At 31.8% G+C, this 23,615-nt stretch overlaps 1 protein-coding gene across 1 annotated transcript; it reads left to right on the top strand.

Annotated features, from left to right (window-relative positions):
- Positions 1-425: 425 nt before the first annotated feature.
- Positions 426-23,371, top strand: LOC102808197 (uncharacterized). The gene is made up of 5 exons (XM_006811243.3): positions 426-613; positions 8,644-8,706; positions 12,014-12,138; positions 17,746-17,816; positions 19,572-23,371. The coding sequence occupies exons 1-5, from the start codon at positions 506-508 to the stop codon at positions 19,775-19,777; spliced, it is 573 nt and encodes a 190-aa protein (XP_006811306.1). The 5' UTR covers positions 426-505; the 3' UTR covers positions 19,778-23,371.
- Positions 23,372-23,615: the final 244 nt, after the last annotated feature.

Genomic DNA, 23,615 nt, shown 5'->3' with positions numbered 1-23,615 from the left:
TTCATTTGGACGAAATAGAAAGCTAATCGCGACAAAAAATGTATTTATATAAACTATTATTAATACAAATAAAGAAATTAAAAAAATAGGACAGAAAAAAGCTATCTGCCGAAACCCGGGACAGTTCAGTCAAGCTCGTGCGAGCCCGCCGGGGTTTTGAACCAGGGACCTTTAGATCTTCAGTCTAACGCTCTCCCAACTGAGCTATTTCGGCGCTGAAATATGAAGTCGTAATTTACGTTCATCATTAAAAAACGCAAATTTTGTATTATTTGATATGACGTATGATGAGATATACATCAATTAGCTAGAAATTAATGCTTATTTAGCCTAATCTAAGATGCTTTGGACTGGCAGTTGTTTATTCTCACTGAGATATCCGCCTGATTGGCTAACCCTTGACCTAGTATTATTGTCCAATGAAAACACAGCGTTTGGATACCCGGAAGTAACTTCCTTGTCGACTACGGTACACTGTAAACTACGGCGCGGTAAACATATAAACATGAATATGTACGCCAAAATCGCGTGGTGCCTTCTTTTGGTTGTTTTGTTTGTAGAGTATGTAGACATGAAAAAGAAGAAACAGAAGGAAGTTGAAATAATTACATTGGTGAGTAAAATTTTATCTGGTAGCTCGTGGGTAGGGCAACAACAGCAGGATCAGCGGAACGGATCTGCTCTGCGCACATGTGTTGGTTCTGGTATATTGGTGTGGAATCGATGTGGTTTATTTGCTATTTATCGTCACTGACTGACCATTAATCTCATACTCCTTTATTGTATGTTGTTGTAAGTTGCATTCCTGACAGATATAGACACAAGAAAAAAATTACGCAGTTGGGCCATAGCCCAACGTACATATGGTCTTGAAAAACAGATAGAAAACTACATGTGTGTGTATGTGTATTTACAAATATTTTATTCACATATGAAATTAGCGTGGTATTAAGTCAGTGCACAGACGTTTTTTTTTTTTTTTTCACCTCTTTTCCAAAAAATCCTCCAAATTCTGAATATGTACTAGTTTATCATAGCTGCAGTCAGCTGGTGTGTATTCTACAGCCTTCATAATACATACACAATGTAAGTGAATTCCAAAGTTGTTGAATGGTTTATCCTCCGTGGACTGGAGTAACTGGAGTAATTGCCAAAATATATTGCATTTGTCTGGCATCCCAGCAAATGGCCTAACCCTTGAAAAGTATTTTATCCTCCAAATTATTTTGTTCACCATGTATTAACTCAAATAAAACATTCATAGTAGTTTAATCATATTTCCATTTAATATGGTCATTATATTCAGTTATTTTTTTCAATATGTTCATACAATGCTTAATGAAAATTAATTTTCTAATATTCGTGTTATATTGAAACCTAAGCAATGGAAACTCCTGAACGGCTTTATACACTTTTGAAAACGACAACAAAATTGACCAAAAATAGTTGGTCTGGTACATTTTCCCACCCTTTGACACCTCAAATTTTTACGGGCACAAGCACAAGTATCAATCAATCAAATTTACGACATAATTAACAAAATATACGTAGCCGAAAACACTAAAGAAGAATAACAAGTGACTGCATGTTCGTTTTTCAATCATTAAAGTGGCTGGTACTATATTTAAAAAGTAGTGCCATTTATAGCTGCATAAATATGTTCCTGATGAACGTTATCTAACACATCGACCAATAGAATTGTGACACAGTTAATAAGGCCAAATCAAATAAATTCTTAGTTTCTGGTAAACCATACCTCATTTTTGGGCGGTGGTGTGGGAGTATATTAACAAGTTTATTTCATGCAAATGGTCGTAAAATTATTTATTTCTATGAAAATTAGGTCTGGTCATTCCATAAATGTTGTATTTTTCTCAGTTCACATATTTTCTTCTGTGTAGTGAAAGACTAGCACTTAGCTTTGAGAATATATTTTTTTGTTACAACAAATTAATTACATTTTAATTACATTTTTTTCATCTGTACCATGATTATATATTATTTATCCCATATGATTTCCATGCTATGGAATACAAATCCTGGTAATTTGATTGGTCTGTGGAAGCAGATTGATTTTTTGACTGTGACATCATGGATGACTATCGCGAAATATATTTTACTCATAATTTCTTGAATTATTAGGAATCATATTAATTCACATAATTTGTAGTTTCTGATGCAAGCAAAATTGTGTGTGTGATATGAAGTTCTATATATTTAAATTCTCCCAATGTCAATCTTCACCATGTGAAATGGCCACAATTTGGTTAATATTATCATTCCCTAAACATGGTGATGACTCCAAAAATAACAATATTTCTTAAATGCAACTACATGTAGATAAGCTAACGTTAATCATCATTCATGGTTATGCAACTTAGCCAGAAAGTTATATGAATTATCATGAATATGGACTCACAAATTCTGCTCTCTTGCCTTTTTCTAATCTTTAGTGGTTGTAAAATGGATACATGGGATAAGCAGGATATCAAATTAGTGACTTTACAATATCAGATTTATTAAACTTGGGTACTAGTAATAATTTTCAATTATTTCTCACCAAAGTCTGAAACAAATGAAAATTATTACAGTCGTTTAATTACTCTGATATTGTAGGGTCACTCATGAGATAGCCTTCATATATTATTAAAATGAAAACATAATTAATAAAAAGATAACATTTATAATACAAATCATTGCCTGCTTTTTAGAAGTTACTGGAAACACAAAATTTGTTTTATTTGGCTTAATGCATGTTATTAAGTGTGTATTTACTCATACATGTACTGTTATCAGTGTATATACAGAGTCAAATTTATCATTTATGGCTGTCCAGATGTGTTCAGTTATGGTATAATTCACACATACAAGGATAAATTATGGTGGAAAAAAGGCAGTCTCCAAAATAACAAAACAGGAGAGAAAAATACAATAATCAAATAACTGAAGTTGAAAATATTGTCATTTTTACAAATATGTCATCTCATGTTACTAGAATGAAGGAAATGAAAAAACAAATATGGGGTCACTGTACTCTGAGAAAATTGCTGTACAAAATTGTGTGGAAATAACATGTTTTGACTGCATTAATGTATTTTACCATTGTATGCTTTGGATACATCACAATATTTCAAAATTTTGGAATCTGGGCTATGGGAACAGCTGTATGCATTTTGGGAATCATTGTCATAATTTGCCAAACATAGTTGGTCTGGTACGTTGACCCGTCCAATCTTACAGGAGATGTTTTACAATAATTTGACTGAAACTATCGGCTTTAAACTGAAATAAAGGTAATATCTAACATTTATTTTCAGAACCAGCACCCCCACATAAACCAAAAAAGTTTCACTGGATAACCAGCCGCTCTCCATCTTATGTGAGTTTTTTAAAACAAAAAATTAAACAACGTTTTAAACAAGAAATCAAAGCTGGACAAACCCGTTAACACCTGTAGGTATAACATGCATTTTCAGAATGTGTACCTCCAAGTTGGGCTGGCAAATTGTTTGGCAAATGTCACCTTCCCCTTGACCTTCTGGTTTAATATGGTGAAAAAATTATATATATATATTATAAATTTTATTATATATTTTTTACTTAATACATTACTATGTTTTCAATTTTTTAACTTCATAACCAAAAAAGAAATGTAATATAATATTTTCTTTACAGTGTCAATAAAGCACTATTCTATTCTATTCTATTCTATTCCATTCTATTCTATTCTATTCTATTCTATTCTATTCTAATCTATTCTATTCTAATCTATTCTATTCTAATCTATTCTATTCTATTCTATTCTATTCTATTCTATTCTATTCTATTCTATTCTATTCTATTCTATTCTAATCTATTCTATTCTATTCTATTCTATTCTATTCTAATCTATTCTATTCTATTCTATTCTAATGTATTGTTCATGTCTAGAAGTCCTAAAAAATGACATTATTTTTATTGCGCTTTTTTAATTATGAAATGCATTTTCCTTGAGGTCTATGAAAACTGCTGCAAAATTGCCAAATTTTATACATATTATTTGACAGGTTTTCCCTGAAGCAGATTGACAGTTAATTTAAAAAGAACATATATAGTCTGTCTAATAGTACAAAATGAATAATTATAAAAAAATATTTACACAAAATATAGCCACGACTATACGTACACATGTAGTAAAAAATGTATACATTTAAAAAAATTGCATTCTAACTTAAAGGAAATTGAAAATAGTATCTCAATTAATTTTATAAAAAAAAAAAATGTAAAAAACAGTACCGATATATATATGCTGCTATGACTACCGTAGTATATCATATGTTTATGAACTGTTTATTTTCTGTGATTTTTTTTCCTAAATGTTTCAGCATGTCTCATTAAATTTTATTGACACACTTGTCTTTGATAAACTCCAGCACACATAATGTAATGTAAAAATTCAGAAAGTCAAGTATCAAGTAAAAGACAACATGCATATGACAAAAAAAGAAGGTACCTGCAAGCTTGCTTTTATTAAAAAAAATGACTTTGGAATTGCCCGGCATTAAAAGGCTATGGTTTTTCGATTCGTTGCTTTTATCATTTTATAATTTTTTCTAAATGTGCTTTACACATTAGTGTATACAGCACAGGAGATGTTTACTCATAAATGAAAACATCCAGAATTTACTCGTTTACTCAAAATATTCTATCACTGTTCAAATGAAAGGATTTGACTGATTAAGATTGTCTTCAGTATTTAATTTCCAAAGACACAACCTTATAATCTGCTATTTTTTTTGTCAGGAAGCTGGTGGACAACAGTTGTTCCATCGAAAACTGGTGTTGGAAATATTAGGTTATTGAGTTTCGCTTCGACAGTACGGTACATTGCTGTGCATAGCGAGGAAGTCATACAATTTTAATCATGCTGACGCATCAAAAAATTGATCAGTTAAAAGTTTCATTACCAGATATCATGTGACGTACATTTTTGGTATACAATATGTGTTCATCACTTTTGGTTTCATTATCACCAGATTGTTTATTTACATTAATTTGAACTACTGTAAAATACTTTATTTTAGGTGGAATTAATTTTCGTTGAAAAGACTTTTTGGGTGTTTTGTATGGAATTTATTGATTTTTAATGAGTTGAATGTAAAATATAGGAAAAAAGGTATATTCACTGAATTTTATTTTCAAAAACTGCAAAAATTAATTCCAAGCAAAAATAAATTATTTTACAGAAATATTCAAGCTAGATTCTGCATGTCACATGATTTACAATTTTGCAACTATACAGAGAAAAATTCACACTATATAATCATTCAGTCACTTAAAAATTGTCTATTATTCAGCCAATGGGAGTGCACCTTACTAAAAAGTAGCTTGCAACAAGAATTCTGATTGGTTGTGATGTCACCGCATGGTGGAATTACCTTTAATCACATTGAACTTATAAGTGATAATAACATATTCTCTTATCAGTTGATGGATCTTTTATGTTTTTGCCGACATATGGTTGTAGTAAATTTGAATAAGTATTATATTAATTACCAGATGTTTTCACTCTCTCTAATTTTCAATGTCTCTTCTATAGATTAATATACTGCCACTTTTGGTTAAATTTTAATTCAAAATGAGTTCTTGTTGTAATTGATCAATGAAAGATGTTCCTTTCACTTTGAAAGATCCATTATTACTCATACTTTTCACTGCACAAAGCTGTGCATCTATAATGTACATGTAGATGAGTGTAAGTTTGTTTAAGTAATTACAGTTTGTTTTTTTGTGCCAGGCGACAGTTCCGAACGTTTTTTTTTTTGTATGTGCAAATTGCAAGTGCTAGTGCTGACACATAGCATTTTTGCCACAGAAGTCATATTCATGTTTGGGACTACATGACAGGGCTGTGTGGCCATCTCTCTATCAAATGGCAATTTTAATGAGATATCCTGGCGTCAACCAGGCTCGGTCAAACACAAGCACCTGCAGACCTTAACCAAGGTTCCCCCAAAGTCGCATTCGTTAGTGAATGAATCTCGGCCAGTGGAATTGGCCTGCCCATTGAGTCTGTGGCACACTCACCCAGGGTAGGGGATACCTGTTTGATGTTCAGCCTAAGGTAGGATTTGAACCTGGGTCTACCGAACATGAGTCTGATGCGACAACCACTAGGCTACCAGTGACCAATACCGGTATACTTGATTTATGATGCTTCAGGTTGCATTTTTTACACACCTTTACCAGGGATCAAAATAGTTGAATTTGCCTTTAAGACTTCGTACAAGTAAATACACAGAAAGTTTGCATGGGGATTTCATAAGTATTCTTATATACATTACATTTGAATATTTGTAAGAATATTTCTGATACCGGTAATTTGACTAGTTTATAATTAGGGTAGGGACATGATGTTTTACTAGCTCTTTTTGAGCTATTTATCATGTTCCACATCATAATGACAAAGCATTATGTATTTAGCAAGTACCCTATTGTATTTACTTTATGGTGAAATAAAAAATACAATACAATACAATACAATACAAATGTCAGTCCAACATTTAATCAATCTTTTTATGAACGATCTGCCAGATATCTTTGATCCCAATTAACACATTTGACCCTCCAACACCAGTCAGCTGTCTTCTTTTAAGTAGATGCTATTGTTCTGCTATCTGAAACAAAAAATGACTTGCATTGAATCATGTTTGGATCATTTTGCAACATACATGTACACATGGTATTGGAAATTCAGTAAATATTGAGAAAACAAAAATTTTCAGTAAATGCAACAGGCTTTGAAGTGATTAATCTATTATTTTTTGAAGGCAGAGAAATAACTCTGACAAAAACATTTAATTATCTTGGAGTCACTAAGCTCTAATGGAAAATTCATAGAAGCACTAGCAAATCTGAAAAGAAAGAAGCAAAAGGTCTTATTTTTACTGAAAGAAAATCTAAAAATAACTACTGTTATTTTTCCTTTTTGATAAATTAATCTGGTCAATCCCAGCTTATGGTAGCAATATCAAGGACATGATTGCTCACACAAAAACTGCCATTGAGGTATTATCTAGGTGTTTCCATAAATACACATTGTGTATTTATGGAAACACCTAGATAATACCTCAATGGCAAATAATGGTGATTACAGAGAATTGGGTAGATTTCCGCTGGACACATTCATAAAAAACAACTAATTAAATATTACAGCCGTGTCTTAACTACAGAAAACTTACTACTAAAAGAAGCAGTACATGTGAATAAACAAATAAAAAGCAAATGGTTCATCAAAGTGAAAACCCAACTAACAAAAATATATCTGAACTGTAGTTAAAATAGAACTGTAATTAACACTGATTCAAAAATTTCAAAAGGAAAAGTAAAGAAAAAAAAAATCAACTTGAATAATCCTTCATGTAATATTGAGTAGAAGATATTTACAATAACAACAAGCACTCCACAAAGAAAAATAAATAAAGAATATACAGAAACTTTAAAAAACAAATTAAAATTTGAAAAATACATAACAGACATTGACATTATTGAACTGCATAAACACCAAATCAAATTTAGAATAGGGAATCACGATTTAAAAATTGAAACTGGTTGGCACACAAAAACACCAGTTGAGAGGAGAATGTCTGACTTATGTAATACAGGTTAATTTGAAGATCAATTCCATCTATTGATGTCATGTCCAAAGTATGAATAACGCAGAAAGTCTCTAGTTGAAGATACGACCAAAGACATAATAATTTCAATAACTTGTTCATAGTCAATTTATTTCCAAAATGACTCTGAGTCATTGCAGTAAACAGATCAATGTGGCACAATTTATTAAACACTGCCTCAAACGCAGTACCTCATAGTACTATATACACATTTTGTTGTATTTTCCTATGTTTAATTGTCAGTAAATCTTGTAATTTGTAAATGCAACTTTGTAATGTGTGTCTACTTTTTATCTTTCATCGTTAATCATTTTTTTATCTTGTAGTTTTAGTGACCTTACTGGTGTACTTTCCAAAGTCAGTGTTGCGTCAATAAATACAGACAGATAACAGAGGGGTTTATTTGTTAACTGTCACTCTTACTCAACAGTAATTGACAAGAAATTATTCATGAGGGACTTCTACTTTTTCTTTTCTGCTCTTGAATCAAACTAGGTTTCCAAGGAAATATAAACCAATGTTCACATAATCATTATAACTTTGGCAAAGTATCAGTATTATGATATCATGGTTGTAAATTGTGAAAACATAAACAGGTTTTGAATCTCTCGTCATAAGTATTATTTGCCTGCACACACTGATTACAGACATACTGTCATACATACTGTTTGCTTGCTATATACTGTAAAATACTTTATTTTAGCTGCAATTAATTTTTGATAAAAAGACTTTTTGGGTGTTTTGTATATAATTTATTTTCACTGATTTTTGAACGAGTTGAATGTAAAAATATCGGAAAAATAGTATATTCACTGGTTTTTTATTTTCACTGAATCATACCTTCAGCGAAATTAATTCCAAGTGAAAATAAAGTATTTTACAGTAGTCAGAATGGGGGTAGGAGCAATCAGGCTTACAATAAAAAAATTATTAATGGAAAATTTTAATTTCTTTTTTTCCTCACAATAAATCTAATTGTTTCTTTCAGACAAATGATGAGGATTGTTCTGAGTATGCAGAGGATGGTGACACATTGCAGATACATTACACTGTAAGTATGAACAAAAAATACTACTTCAGTAGATTTTTATGAAAATTTAATTCTTTTGTTTTTCTAAAATTCTAATAAAAAAACAAAAAAACAGCACAATTTAAATGACTTCATACACAATGACCAGAAATAGATACTTTTTAGTCCCAAGTTGATATACATCATAATACACTTCTACGTCAGTTTCCAAAGTTTGTATCGAAATTTACATGTACATGGTTGAAAAAATCTAAATTAATACAAAAATAAAACAAAAATAAAAACAAATATTTTTTGGAATTTTTCCCAAACATGAGTTAGTCTGGTTGCAAATGAATTGAACAATTGTTTTTTGTTGTACAGAATGTGAATAATTTTATTGTCTGTTTTTTTCGTCTATTTCTTTGTTTCACATTGTGTAACCATAGTTCATCTGTCTCTGGTCTGTAATATTGTAAAATAATTTTCGCTTGGAATTTATTTTTGCTATTTTCGCTTAAAGGATGATTCAGTGAAAATAAAATCCAGTGAAAATACCTTTTTTCCTATATTTCATATTCAAATCATCAAAAACCAGTGAAAATAAATTCTATGCAAAAGACCCAAAAAGCCTTTTCAGTGAAAATTAATTCCTGCTTGTACACTATATGCCTTAATGACGGGTAATTACTGTAAATATATCAGTTTTTAGTTCTTTGGACTAATTGATTGAATCATGGATATTTGAGATTCTGTTTATCTGGTGTGTATAGCCAAGATATTCAGTTTATAGGTTGAATTATAAATTTTAAAATTATTAATTTTCTGGCATCAAAGCACTGTTAAAAGTAATGTTATTAGGTAAACCCAATGACAAATAAACTGGTATACACTTATGAGTTTGGACAAATGAAATTCATTTTGAATTTCTGACCATATACATTGTATTTCGATTTTGGAAGAGTCATTTAACACATCAAATTTCTGTTGATACTAGACCAGCCAATTAATCATTCTCAATTACTAACTATGCATTTGGTGCATATTACATATTTTTGGCATGAATAACATTTCCCCTAATTCCAATGGGGACTATGCCATTAAGAATGACATTGTTTTCTGTACCTTACATTTTAGTCTAACACAGTCTGAAAACGGAAATTCAAAGATCCTCCATGTGCAAGTGTAGGTCAGTCAGTCTGCACCTGTACCTCAGACATGCCTAGACCAATCCGGTCAAACGTCACACGTGTTATGCATGTCCATTTGTTTCATGATCTGATTCAAGATGGCCGAATGACGACCATTTTAATGTTAAAAATTCATAAAAATCAAACATTTCTTTAATTCCAGAACCAGATTCTGGTTGTGTGTGTATTGAATATTGGACACATCATTTTGTTTTTTTTAGATCGGATTCAAATTGGCGGACTTGTAGTCATTTTGTTTTAAATAAATGTGGTCTTGCTCAAATTTTATAGATACCTCAAACACCATGTCACACATATGCCCATTACCATAAAAACTCTAAAAAGTTACCTACTCTAGAAATTTGACCATCTAATTATTTAGTCAATTTTTTTGAAATTTGTTTGCTTCTAAAATTCCTACCAATGGGAGAATTGTGCTGTTTTTACCTATCCAAAATTTCGTCCAACCCAGATTTTGTTCGTCTCTTATTTATGAATTTAATGAAAGCAAAAACATGTACAGTACATGGTGTTAGAAACACTGGAGGAATCAAACATCATGCAAACGATCATCTACAACTATAGCATACATGTATACACAAAAATAATTTAATTTCTCAAGTTCTAAACAGCATTGCTTATGTTCAGTCCATGGGTTGATACAAACAATATTATTTCTTTGGTTTACTATGAAATACATGTATATGTGGACTTCAATGTGTTCATTAAAATTCCATCAACATTAATATTTCTACAGTATCTATGTATTCCTAGCATATGGTAATTCTAGATTCCAGTGAGAAAATTGTCATGTGGTACATGTATTATGCTTTGAGATTAAAATGAATCGATAAGCTAACACGCATCTTATTACAGAATGGCTAGTTTAATTGATAATTACCCTTACATTGATCATCTCACGTTTACCGCATTGTGTCATATGTCATTCAAATTATCACTTCCATATGCCCAGCATAATTATAATAATTTTCCATAATTTGAAATTATTTTATTTTTTAAAAGAGCTGTCATGTTTTGATAGGGTTGCGACCTTTCATCATGAATTAAATGTTTGTATGAGATATGCAATTAAATAATGATTGGCAATTTGATCTAGTTGAAATCAATCTGAAATATTCTGATATTTCAATAATAGTGCATGACGGTGTTTTGTGCCAAATTACTTCTGTCAAGAGTTTTACTGGATTCCAACTGTCATATGTTGCTTTCAGTCGCTGGAAAACAGATACAATAGTGTGTAGGATGTATTGTTGTACTACAGTGATATCAATAATAAATGGTGATGATCCTCTTAATGTGCATGTGTGAGATGTGCATGTACTGATTACTGACTTTGATGTCATGATGAACTCCAATCCAACCTATAAATTACCTAGTTTAACCTTGGCATTGTTTCCTACTTGTACATATTTATCTGCATATCACAGTCTTTGTTAATAATATCTAACCCATACCTTGTGCATGCACAGTGCGACAACAACCGCTCTTAGAACCTGACTTAAGGTAGAAGCCTACTCATAATTTTTGTAAAATTTGGTCATAAATCGCATGACAGTGTTCATTGGTTTTATACAATTATGAAGCTAATGTCTCATGGCACCATGAAATATCATTATTTTGTGTGTTACAGAGACCTATTTTGAGAAACTTGTCCTAATATTTTTCAAAAATTGTTATTTTTAGAACAATTCCATAGCGCACAATGTTAAAGAAAAATTGCATTTTTTGGCACTTTTTTAAACCCAGATTTTTGTAATAATTGAAGACAAAACAAAAAGTACCCCATCATTCACAATATATAACTTGTTCAGCCTATGTCACCAGCCTACAATTTGAGATAAAGCATAATATCTGTGCTTTAGGAACCTATGGTAAAAACGTTATAATAGTGCCAAAATGGACACTATCCACTAAAATTCAACTATCATTTTCTAAAAAATTAAGCTGGTGCCCCCCAACTTTTTTTAACTCAATATCCTTATACTGACGGAAGTACAATTTATTGGAAAGTGAATAAATTCTGGGTATTTTTATTTATGAGTTGGCTTCTACCTTAAGGCCAGGGACTCTGCATAAATTATCGAGATCAAAACAATTCAACTCAAAATACACTTTCATTTCTGTTGTTCATTCTATAGGGAAAGTTGGAAAATGGCGGAGTTTTTGACACGTCATATGATAAAGGGCATCCATTTGAGTTTGTTCTTGGTGCTAAAAAAGTGATCCCTGGATGGGAAAAAGGTTTGAAAGGCATGTGTGTAGGGTAAGTTCAGTGATATGTAAATAATGCATAGGATAATCCCAGATAAAATGTTGAGGCAACAGACTGAGAACATTTCATCTCAAAGAGGACGGAGTAGAAGATTCTGAGTAGACTTAAAACCCACCACTCCAAACCATCTGTAGACCAACATTTTTTGTGGAAATTCTCATATAGTTTTGAAGGCTTTAGTAAGTCTTGTAAACTATATTGTACAAAATTCATAATGGGAACAGGAACCGTGCCCATATTTCCAAAACCAATAGTAGATATCAAGACAAATGGTGATTGAAAACAACTTGACCCATCACATGCCTTAGCAGTTGAACACACACTGTATAGAAATCCTTATTGACCTCTTGTTGACACAGTGACTGATTCGCTCTAGCAATTTCATGCTCTGTGCTAAACAATAATGATACTACTATTACTTGTTACTATTTTACTAATACTCTATCATTTGCAATCATGTCAATAAAGCGGCCAGCGATTAAAGAAGCCCTGCAAAGACTCATGGGTAATGGGCATTCCCAAATGAAAGCATTATGATTGAAATGATGCATGAGGGTCTTTCGGGATGAATGTTTTATAAATGTTCATTAAACAAATTCATTCTCTCATGAAACCCAGGGTAACATTGTGGAATTAAACCAAAAAACAAAATGGTGTAATTTGTTTTATCTCTAATAAATACTATCAAGTTTGTTTGGTTGCATCTGGATGTGACATTTTTAGCTGTTCCATGACTGTTCCACTGATAGATGCTCTGGACTAATGCATAGATTTTATAGTTTTGGGTGAAACTCAATGCATATAATTAACCAAATTTGCATAATGACTAGTCAATTTTCAGCTTTTCCACTGATATCTCAGGTCACATTTCAATGAAACTTGTGTAGATACATAGGACAATGCACAGACAATTATAGTTAATATTAATTACCTAATTTGCATAATTATTCAATTTTCAGCTATTGATATTTCAAGTATTATTACTCAGTGTTCTCCACGAGGGGTTTTAGCAGGGCGCAGTGCCCTGCATAGGAAGTCGTGCGCCCTGCATAGGTAGTCGTGCGCCCTGCATCGGTCAACAAGCGCCCTGCATTCACATTTCCCGTCCCGATCAAATACATTGTATTGTTAGTTGAGTATTCAGTGTTCTCCACGAGGAGTTTAAGAGGGGCGAAGCGCCCCTCTTTAATTCATTTGCGCCCCTCTTCAATTTGTAGTGCCCATCTATTTATCTTCAGCACCCTCCTTTGTTTTCGGTGATAGGCTGTTTCACAGTCCCGGAAGATATCCCGACGACGTTATTGAAAGACCTCTTATTAATTGACAGGCGATAAAACGAAGAACTAAGAGACAGATAGTAACATAGGTGACAACTAGTACAATGGATTTGATGTCTGGGGAAAAACTGGCTGAATAAATAAACAAAAAACAATGAATGGATGCGTGAAGTGATTGTCACAAGCAATGCGTTAATCACGCAATGGGATAGTCAAAACAAGTTTTCTCATCATTCCTGAAATAGCTAAGATACTTAAGAACAGGAGAACCAGCAACAACTTATTGGTCCAATTGCTTGTCATCAAATAAATCACCAAAACAAAACGTACGGTAAACACTGAAACAACATGGATGTCACGGTATCTGATTTGACATTTGTCATCAGTACCCACAATGCAATCAACACGAAGAGTCATTGGATTCGATTTTTTCTTTTTTTCTTTTAAATGGTAATTTTGTTATGTGAAAATATTTTTCTTCTTATTACCCGGGGTTTTCAACTATTACAATATCTCAGTGCATTTATAAAACCTATGAAAATGGAAATATTTGAAAGAAATTTAAGAGAAATAAATGAAATTCTATTTCACAACTTGTTCCATTACACTTTTACAAAGAATAAAATTGATATTCTTCATTTGTCAAAGTTTATTTTTTTTTACACATCAAGTGGTTTAACTTATTCATCAAAATAATTCAAGAACATTAATATTATAGTACTTGTACACAGTATTTAATTGATGTAAATATAAAAGTGCTAAGAATTTCCTTTGAAATGTTTGATTAGTATGCTAATTATATGCAAATTAGCACCCCTCTTTAAATTTTATTTGTGGAGAACACTGTTACTTCATTACTTTTCAATGAAACTTGGTACAGTGCATATTAATTAGCTAATTTGCATAATCAGTCAATTTTCACTCTGATACATGTATCACATGTACTAATTCTTCCATTTCAAAGAAACTTGGTACATTGATGCTTCATAACAATGCACAGACCTGAAATCGGATCATATTAATTACCTAATATTCATAAAAATTCATAATTTTTTGGTTCTAATCATATTTCAATGAAACTTTGTACAAAAATGGTATGTGACAGTACTTATCTTAATTCAATTAATCTTGGTACATATATATACCATCACAATGTGATGATCTAAATAGTTTTAGATATATATACATCTATAATAATTACCTAATTTGCATAATAATTTACTTTTCAGCTTTCCACTGATTTAATTAGGATTAATCATCACATCATAATGAAACTTTGTACATGTGCACCCTGAAACAAAATACAGACCTAAATCTATGCATAATTATTGCTTAATTTGTATAATAATTCATTTAGTTCATTGAGGTAATCCACAGACATGATTAGTTTAATGTTGATAAACATGCATTTTGATTATCTATTATTAGCCAATTTCAGATATCTAACAAAATCAGATTTAAATTGAATTCTTTATTAGATAAAAAACCTTGGATGAAAAATCGAATGTATGTTCTGTATGTATTATAAATTTTGATAATGTGATTCATATTGATCTTATGTTGTGCATTTCAAATAGCAGACAAATATTAGTTGCCAAGCCTGTCCTTTGAAAAGCAAGTCTTCATGTTGAATTAATTTTAATGTGTCTCCAATACTCTCAGCACACGGGAGTTCTTTCTAAGCTTTCTTTGATTAGAAATATTATTGCATTGTTTTAGGAAAAGATCATGCATTGTTAATTTGTATCCATCTATCCATTTGTTACATCACAGCGTCCATGTCCGTGAATCGAGTTTTGCTTTGGATCGAGACTTCATGTATAGCGTGCCTTTTCTGCAAAATCCCAAACCTTTACTCTTTGTATCGTAGTAATTGACTGACAGGAGGTGTTAAGTTGTCTCCTCCAACCCTTTAACGGCTAATTAAATACAAAATGCAATAAAACATTAGTTTTTTTACTTCAAAACTGATGGCAAAACACAATAGAATTGTTGGGAGCCTTTCAACTACCCGCAACTTAGCCAAATATCGCAATTTACTGAGGCGTGACTTAATTAGGAGTCACTGTATTTTCAACTAGTATTATTTTGTTTTCTATTAACAGTTTGTCAAATAGATCAAAATATGGTGTATCATTATACTGCATTTATCTGAAACATCGCTGGCTGCTGGCCAATTTTTTGGTGTCACAAAAATAAATACTGAAAACTAATAGAGTAGTAAAAGTAATTGTTTTTTTTCAAGAGTGTGAAATATTGGGATACAAAATGGCATCGGCAGGCTTTCAATAGCAAGAATTCACAATAACAGTGCTGTTCCATTGCATTAGAAACTCTAGGTTTGTTTTTACCAACTTTTGTTTCAAAATGGCCACTTAAGTTGGGGGAGGGGGGGGTTAATGCTATGTTTCCATGGAAACAAGTTTTGATAACAGACTCCCCTTTTATTGCTTCTTTGTCATATTTTATGAGAGGTTTTGTTTTGCAAAATCTCAAGAATTTGTAGTACTGTAAAATTTGTATTAGAAGCTGCGACTTCTATTAAAATGGTACAATGCAACAGACCCTTAAAATCTATGTAAAGTTGCCCTTTAGATATTGTATGTGTGGGTGGAATTCATTGGAGTGGACTTGTATTGTATTGTTATTTTGAATGCTGCCAATAATGACATAATTCAATATTTCAAATTACTAGTGTTTGTTGTTGCTGCTATTTTAAACTAGAAACTTCTATTTTTTATAAATTGATTGTAAATTTACAAAAGTCTTGCCTCTGACATTTGCAAGCAATTATTTATACTTGAAATCAAATATGAAATAAAATTACCGTCACTGAACCAGTCTATTCAGTCATATCCATGTAATGTGTTGCAGTTAAAAAGATGATAAATATGTACTATGGGGTGCAGTAACTATGGTACCTGATTGAAATTCAATAAATGGGTGATCCAATTGAAACAAATAATTAACACAATACCAATGTTAATATTATTCAGCAGTATGACCACTGAATACAAATATCAATCTACAACTTTAAAAATGAAATATACATAGTTTGCAAAAGACAATATAAGCTCAGTGCCTGAATCACTTAATAAATATATTTACATTCTTGACTATAGGGATTATCAAACCCTAGTCTAGTCTGTGGAAGGGTAAGCTTTTGAAAGAATTGAGTATGACAATTAAGCTTAGTGAAAGCCATACTGTTCAGCCCAAGCAGAACATAACTCCCAAACTGGTTCTAAGCTGGCTTTGACTTTTCATAGAAACTTGAAATTGTTATAGTGAGAATTTGTTACTGATGTGACACATACTCGGCTAAAATAGAAGCTGCATTTAAATCCAGCTAAGAGCTATAATAGCTAATTTTTTTTTTTTTAAATATTTTTTTTGTGCTAGGTGAATTACCTTTAATCACGTTGAACTTCTAAGTGATAATAACATATTCTCTTATCCGTTGATATATCTTTTATGTTTTTGCCGACATATGGTTGCAGTAAATTTGAATAAGTATTATATTAATTACCAGATGTTTTCAATCTCTCTAATTTTAGAATATTAACCCCTTCTATAGATTAATTTACTGCCACTTTTGGTTAAATTTTAATTCAAAATGAGTTCTTGTTGTAATTTATCAATGAAGAGTGTCCTTTTCACTTTGAAAGATCCATTATTACTCACACTTTTCACTGCATAAAGCTGTCCATCCATAATGTAGATAGGTGCAAGTTTGTTTAAGTAATTACAATTTGTTTGTTGTGCCAGGCGACAGTTTCAGACATTGAGTGTCACTGTTGTCTCTCCTGACTTTTTTTTGTATGTGCAAATTACAATTGTTAGTGCTGACACATAGTGCATTTTTGCCACAGAAGTCATATTCATGTTTGGGACTACATGACAGGGCTGTGTGGCCATCTCTCTGTCAAATGGCAATTTTAATGCGCTATCCTGGCGTCAACCAGGCTCGGTTGAATACAAGCACCTGCGGACCTTAACCAAGGTTCCCCCAAAGTCGGCCAGTGGAATGGCCTTCCCATTGAGTCTGTGGCACACTCACCCAGGGTAGGGGTTGACCCTTTTGATGTTTAGCCTAAGGTAGGATTTGAACTATCGGTCATGATTCTGATGCGACGACCACTAGGCTACCAGTGACCGGTATAGCTAATTGTTAAGTTATGCTCAGTTCCTATATGGAACATAAAAATTCACCCAAATATTTTTCTGTGCTGGTTGTCAACTTTTTGTCTCTGCTTCATGATGTTTATCAAAGTTCACCAAATATATTTAAAGCTAAAAGTCACTGAATTGTTTATTTCAGTGAACGCAGAAAACTGATTGTACCACCAAACTTAGCATATGGAAAAAAAGGAAGCCTGCCGACAATTCCACGTAAGTATACTACATCAATGTAAACCAAATATGTCTGAGCCATGTGTACTTGGGGTTTAGTTTACTGCCCATTATACCAAGGGACATGTATGGCAGAAACAAAGGATCTCCACTCCTGTCTGTTTTTGGCCGTTTGCAAGACACCTCATCACTTCATCAAGTTTATTGCTTTCAATTCATTCTCTAACATCTGACACCAGGTGGTTTTGGGGCATCCTCTCTTTCTTTTTCGATCTGGTGTCCAATGTAGGGCTACTATTGTGGTGCTGTTTGGTTCTTTCCTCATCACATGCCCAATCTAGTTCCAGCACTGTCTCGCTATGATGTTTTCCATGTTTTCCATGTTTTCTTGCTGGCATCTATTTTATAGTAGGTCTTCGTTAGATTTTCTGTAGTAATGAAGATTTGAGTTAGAAAATATTTTTATGTATGAATATACTTTGATGTTTGGATTTCAAATGTTTTACTGAAATAGCTAGTCTAAGACTCCTTCTGCAGGTAACACCATCAACAGCTGTAATAATTTATTAAATTAATTTGCCTTCTATTTTTGTTGACATGTTTTATTGTCTGATTAATTGTTTTTATCGTTGATTAGAATAATATATAAATTACAACTTTTACAATGCCCAGTTTTGCATGCTTTCAGTAAAAAAAATCCGAATCTGAGAAATTCAAGGGACAACTAAATTTTGACGGGAATATTAGCCAAGGTCAGAAGTTGTAAAATCCAAAAAGAATATCAGTGAAAATCTGATCAGATATTTGTATGAAAATTGGAAAGGAAACAGTGAGAATCTTGCTAGAATATCTGATCTGATTTGATATAACCTAACTTGTCAAAGCTACATAAGTCTGTGTTAAATTAAGCTGTCTATATGTGCACCTCAATGCGCCATATGTTTGCTGACCAGAGTGGATCTAACAATGCATTAAACAACAACATGTACAAACACTGATTTCAGTGTTGATGTTAATTTTCTACAAACTAGTGTTTTATTAGTAACTTGCTAATTTTGGGAAGGGCATTGTGAAATCCAAGGGTATATATAGGTCTAAGGTATGTGAAACCATAGGTATATATATTACCCCAGGTGCATAAATCCAAGGTATATATAGGTCTAAGGTATGTGAAACCATAAGTATATATATTACCCCAGGTGCATGAAATCCAAGGTATATATAGTGGGCTAGGTGTGCGAAACCCAAGGTACAGTATACTCTAGGTTTATGTAGCACATACATTTTGTATGGTACATGTATACTGGGTATATAATAACCTAGGTGTCTGATACTCAAGGTATATATAGTATTCTAGGTGTGTGAATCCCAAGGGGTTTATTATACCGTAGGTGTATATAACTAATGGTATATGATGGTATGTAAATAACATTTTAATAAAATGTTTTGTTTTTTTCATTTTTGTTTCGTTTTTGTAAAAATGTTGTGTAAATAGTTTAACTTGCACGCTAACTTAATCAATGACAATGAAACTCATTTCACAATTTTATTTACCCCCAAAAATCATACTACTCCCGGTATTCTCAAACAGCCATTTTTTTCGAGTGGGGTGTTTAAATAAAATGCCCCACCCCTAAAAACTGAGCTCTATGAGCACCCTAGTCACTAAGTCAGATGAGTATGATATATACCTGAATTCTAAACATGTATATAACTTATAACCTGTACTCCTATATGTACATGTATTAGTCATATGTTGTCTGAATTCTTAATATGAATCCGCTTTTCTTTCAGCTGATGCTACGCTGATCTTTGAAACACAGCTGATGGGACTTCAGAAACCAAGTTTTGAGGACAAATTGATTCCACATATCAGGTTTCTATCTATTCCAATAGCATTGGGTTGCGTTCTTTATTATTTCTATGATAAACTCAAGAAAATGCCATCAGATAAAGAAATCAAAGCAGAAAAGAAAGCTGCAAAAAAGAAAAAGCGCTAAAAGTTTTCATGACAACTCTTAAATTTAATTTACAGTCATTCTGAGAATTATTCAGACAGTCAGTAGACAATTTTTTAGATAGCTTGCAACTTTGCAAAACACTATGGTTTTTGTTTTATCTAGACTTGATGGTACTGTTTCATTGACACAGTGTAGATCACATTTCATACTCTATAAGGGTAAGGCAGGTAAGTTTTTCAAAATGATATGCATTTATTAGAATATATACCAACAGATGTTTTTAATCTTTTATTAGTTCATGAATTACAATGTAGATAAACAAGAAATGAAGAATATTTATTGAGTGTTATTACAGTAAGTTTACAAATCATCATGTTGTTCACCTTAGAAACCAATGAATCACAAACAGCACGTCATCTGACAGTGCCGCCAAGTTGAGAACAAAGCAAATGTCAAGCGTTTTGCAAAGTTGTGAGCTAACTGACTACATGTCTGAATAATTCTCAAAACCGCTGTAACAGACATTTGAAATAATGTACACCTATGACTAATCTCATGAAATGAAATAGACAAATGTTCTTTGCAACTTCTATTATGCATCATGCATACAGTTAAGGCTATTTTACATGATAAACAATCTCAGACTGTTAATGTCATCTGAAAACACTCCATGCTAGTTTTTCAGGTGACACTTGTAGCCTGCATTGCCTTGTTCAAGTGTCACCTAACAGATGTGTTGCTCAAATATTGTCTTGTAAAATGGCCTTTTCTTGTACATTCCCTTCGTCATGTAAAAAAAACTTTCTCAATGTAGTTGTTTTTTATCAGTTGAAGTTTCTACAAAATTCTACTTCGTAATTATATTGGGTAAGGATTTTTAGACAAGATTATCCTACTTGTTTCCTCTGTGATGAAAACCTCAATACAAATACACACGAGTTGATCACACAAATCTAAGACAATGGTACATTTCTAAAAATGATAAATGCAACTGAGTTAATCTGAGAAAAAAATGGTTAGTTAGTACAAACATTTTGCACTTTTAAATGTGGTGATTATATAATGTCACTAATTTTTTTTCCATGCAATCAAATTTTTCCGAATGTCCACTGCTTTCTGTGACATTATTATTGGTTTGAAATATGTATTGTTGATTTGCATGCAGAATGGGATCTCCATTGCATATCAAAGTACATAGAGATAATTAATTTGCATATCATTATTTTATAAATCCTCATTATTTGGGATATTGTTAGTGATTGATTTTAACTCTATGTTATGTTAACATAAATGAAATCTGTATATTCTCTCTGTATTGTCAATGATGGTTTGTAAATTGTGTATTGTTTTTATTGGTATATAATAACTGATGAAGTAAGATTTCTGGTTCTTTATTCATTGTCATAATTATTATTATTGTCTGTAACCATTGTTTTTATATATCAATTGTGACCGATTAGTATTGTCGATAACATACATTGTACTGTTTTGTTTCTAATTTGTTATGACCCATTATTTTATTTCAAATTGTTCAGTGTCAAAATCCATTTGTTTCTATTTCCCATACCCCATTGTTTAACACCCATTCTTTTAATTGTTCATTGTCTAATGGTTGTTCTTTCACTGTTCAGTGGTTGAAGCTGTAATTCATTTTTATTTTTGTTCATTGTTTTTATTGTCTAATGGCCATTTTAAATTTTAACTTCAATGTGTTAGCACTGTGTGTTTAGATCAATGCGGAAAGGTTATGCGTAGATCTCAGGGTAATGCTAAATTATTAAACTTTTAAACACCAAAGTCAATTCTTGCCACCTTCACACACTACATGTATCAAACCCGTTTTTTTTTCATAATTTTAGAATATTTTTATCAAGATCTGTAGCTGTTGTGAACTTATGTCTATCTGGTCCCAATAATGGTGAAATTATAGAGAAATACGTAAAAACGTGCAAAAATCTGTACCATAATTTGGAAAAGTTATGAAGTTGTGGTTTATACTTGTACATTGTATGTGCGCAACTTAATTTTGATATATATCATCATCACCATTTTCTAAAAGCACTTTAATACTTTGAAGTTTTTCTCTACAATCATATACATATACATCTCACTGCTGAAGTAAACACATATCTTCATTTTTATTTTGTGTGCATTTCTCTTCACTGCAATATCTTGTGTATTCTGTGAGGGTCTGAATGTTTGCCTCAAAAATAAAACGATTTGATTTTGAATTCTTTTTTTATAACTCAATATGGAAATGTTGATTTTTGAGAGGGAAATACTGCATTGAGATATCCTTACTAAAGTTGACCATCATCAAATATTTATAGCATTATTATTATTGTTAAGCGTAGAATTACCCCAAAAATATTTTCGCATTTGTTGAATTCCATGCGATGTTTTGACATCACTGCTATGCTATGACTACTACCCTTTTTTGTTTTGTTTTCATTCACTTTATGCTTTTAATGCAGGATTTCACAATGAGCAGAAAATGGTCTATCAACAACCCGAAATGTTTTTCAATCTTTCAACATTGTTTCTTTGTGTACTTTTAATGTTTGCAAGCAAGAAAATATTTTCTTTTGAGTAGATTCATTGGACAGCATGGTCACATGGGCAATAAATTTCAGATGTTGCATTTCATAAAAATCTTTTCTGTTTTGGTAATACTGTGGAATACTTTATTTTCGCTGGAATTAATTTTCGCTGAAAAGGCTTTTTGGAAAAAAAGTATATTCGGTGGATTTTATTTTCACAGAATTATTCCTTCAGCGAAAATAGCGAAAATAAATTCCAAGCGAAAATAAAGTATTCTACAGTATTCCTCAAATTAACATTAGAATATTTAAAAGACCAATCAACTTGAACATGTACATGGTAGTCTGGGTGTACACCCTTTTTCATAGATTTGTCTTATAAGCAGATAGGATTTCACCCTATTGTTCAAGTAAGTCAGATGCATCATGGGAGTACAACAGTGGGTATTAAGCTTTATTAAAACAATAATAGATTGGAATCTACCAGTAGATTATATTTCAGTATTTTTAGAGTGTAGCCATTCATACATGCACAACATAAACTTGTCTTGTTAACATAACTTATGTAATGTATTATTCACAATTTTGTGAGTATTTTTGCAATCCATCTAATGCTAAGGCAAAATTACACATAACTTTTTTTTGCTGAAATGAAAATTAGTTTTTTCGGGTATGTAACCCCTACATTTTAAATGTGAATATGTGATTAACTAGTAGGATGGATTTTACAATCTGCATAATGAGTGAAATTTTGAATTATAAATATAGTATAAACAAATTTGATGGAAGATCAGCTTAATTTCTGTGATTCTTTGTCTCCACAGCAGATATTGCCAGTCTTAGACTATATTGACTAACAATAGTATTAATTGTTTACCTAATTACCTATGCTACTACCATGTCACTACAATGTGTCATGTGACCAGAGATTTTCAATTCGCAGTTAAAATCATTTTTATTTTATCATCACCTTATCCAATTCCATGTAAACTTCTGATGGATTGTGGGTAAATTCTCTTGTGTGTTAATAATGATGAGAGGAAGCAATAACACCAACATTTTTTTTAATGATTAATAAATTTTGGCCAAATAATATACTAGTTTCATTTTTATCTTTTAATTCTATAGATGTTGAAAATGTTGCTGGTAGGTGTAAAATTAAATAGATGTATGGATGGATGAATGGCACGTCAGCATATGATTTATTGCTAAGTATGTTCATGTAAAAGGTATGGTGCACAGCGGTGTCACAGTTACATCCCCATTAATTTCCAAACCAAAGATTTTTTTCATGAACTAGAACGCTGAAGTGTATGTAATTACTCCGATACTATGAG

The sequence above is a fragment of the Saccoglossus kowalevskii genome, chromosome 14, assembly GCF_978046115.1.
Source record: "Saccoglossus kowalevskii chromosome 14, keSacKowa6.1, whole genome shotgun sequence".
Taxonomy (NCBI): Eukaryota; Metazoa; Hemichordata; class Enteropneusta; family Harrimaniidae; genus Saccoglossus; species Saccoglossus kowalevskii.
Note: the sequence above shows the minus strand (reverse complement) of the source record. Positions and strands in the feature narration are given on the sequence as shown.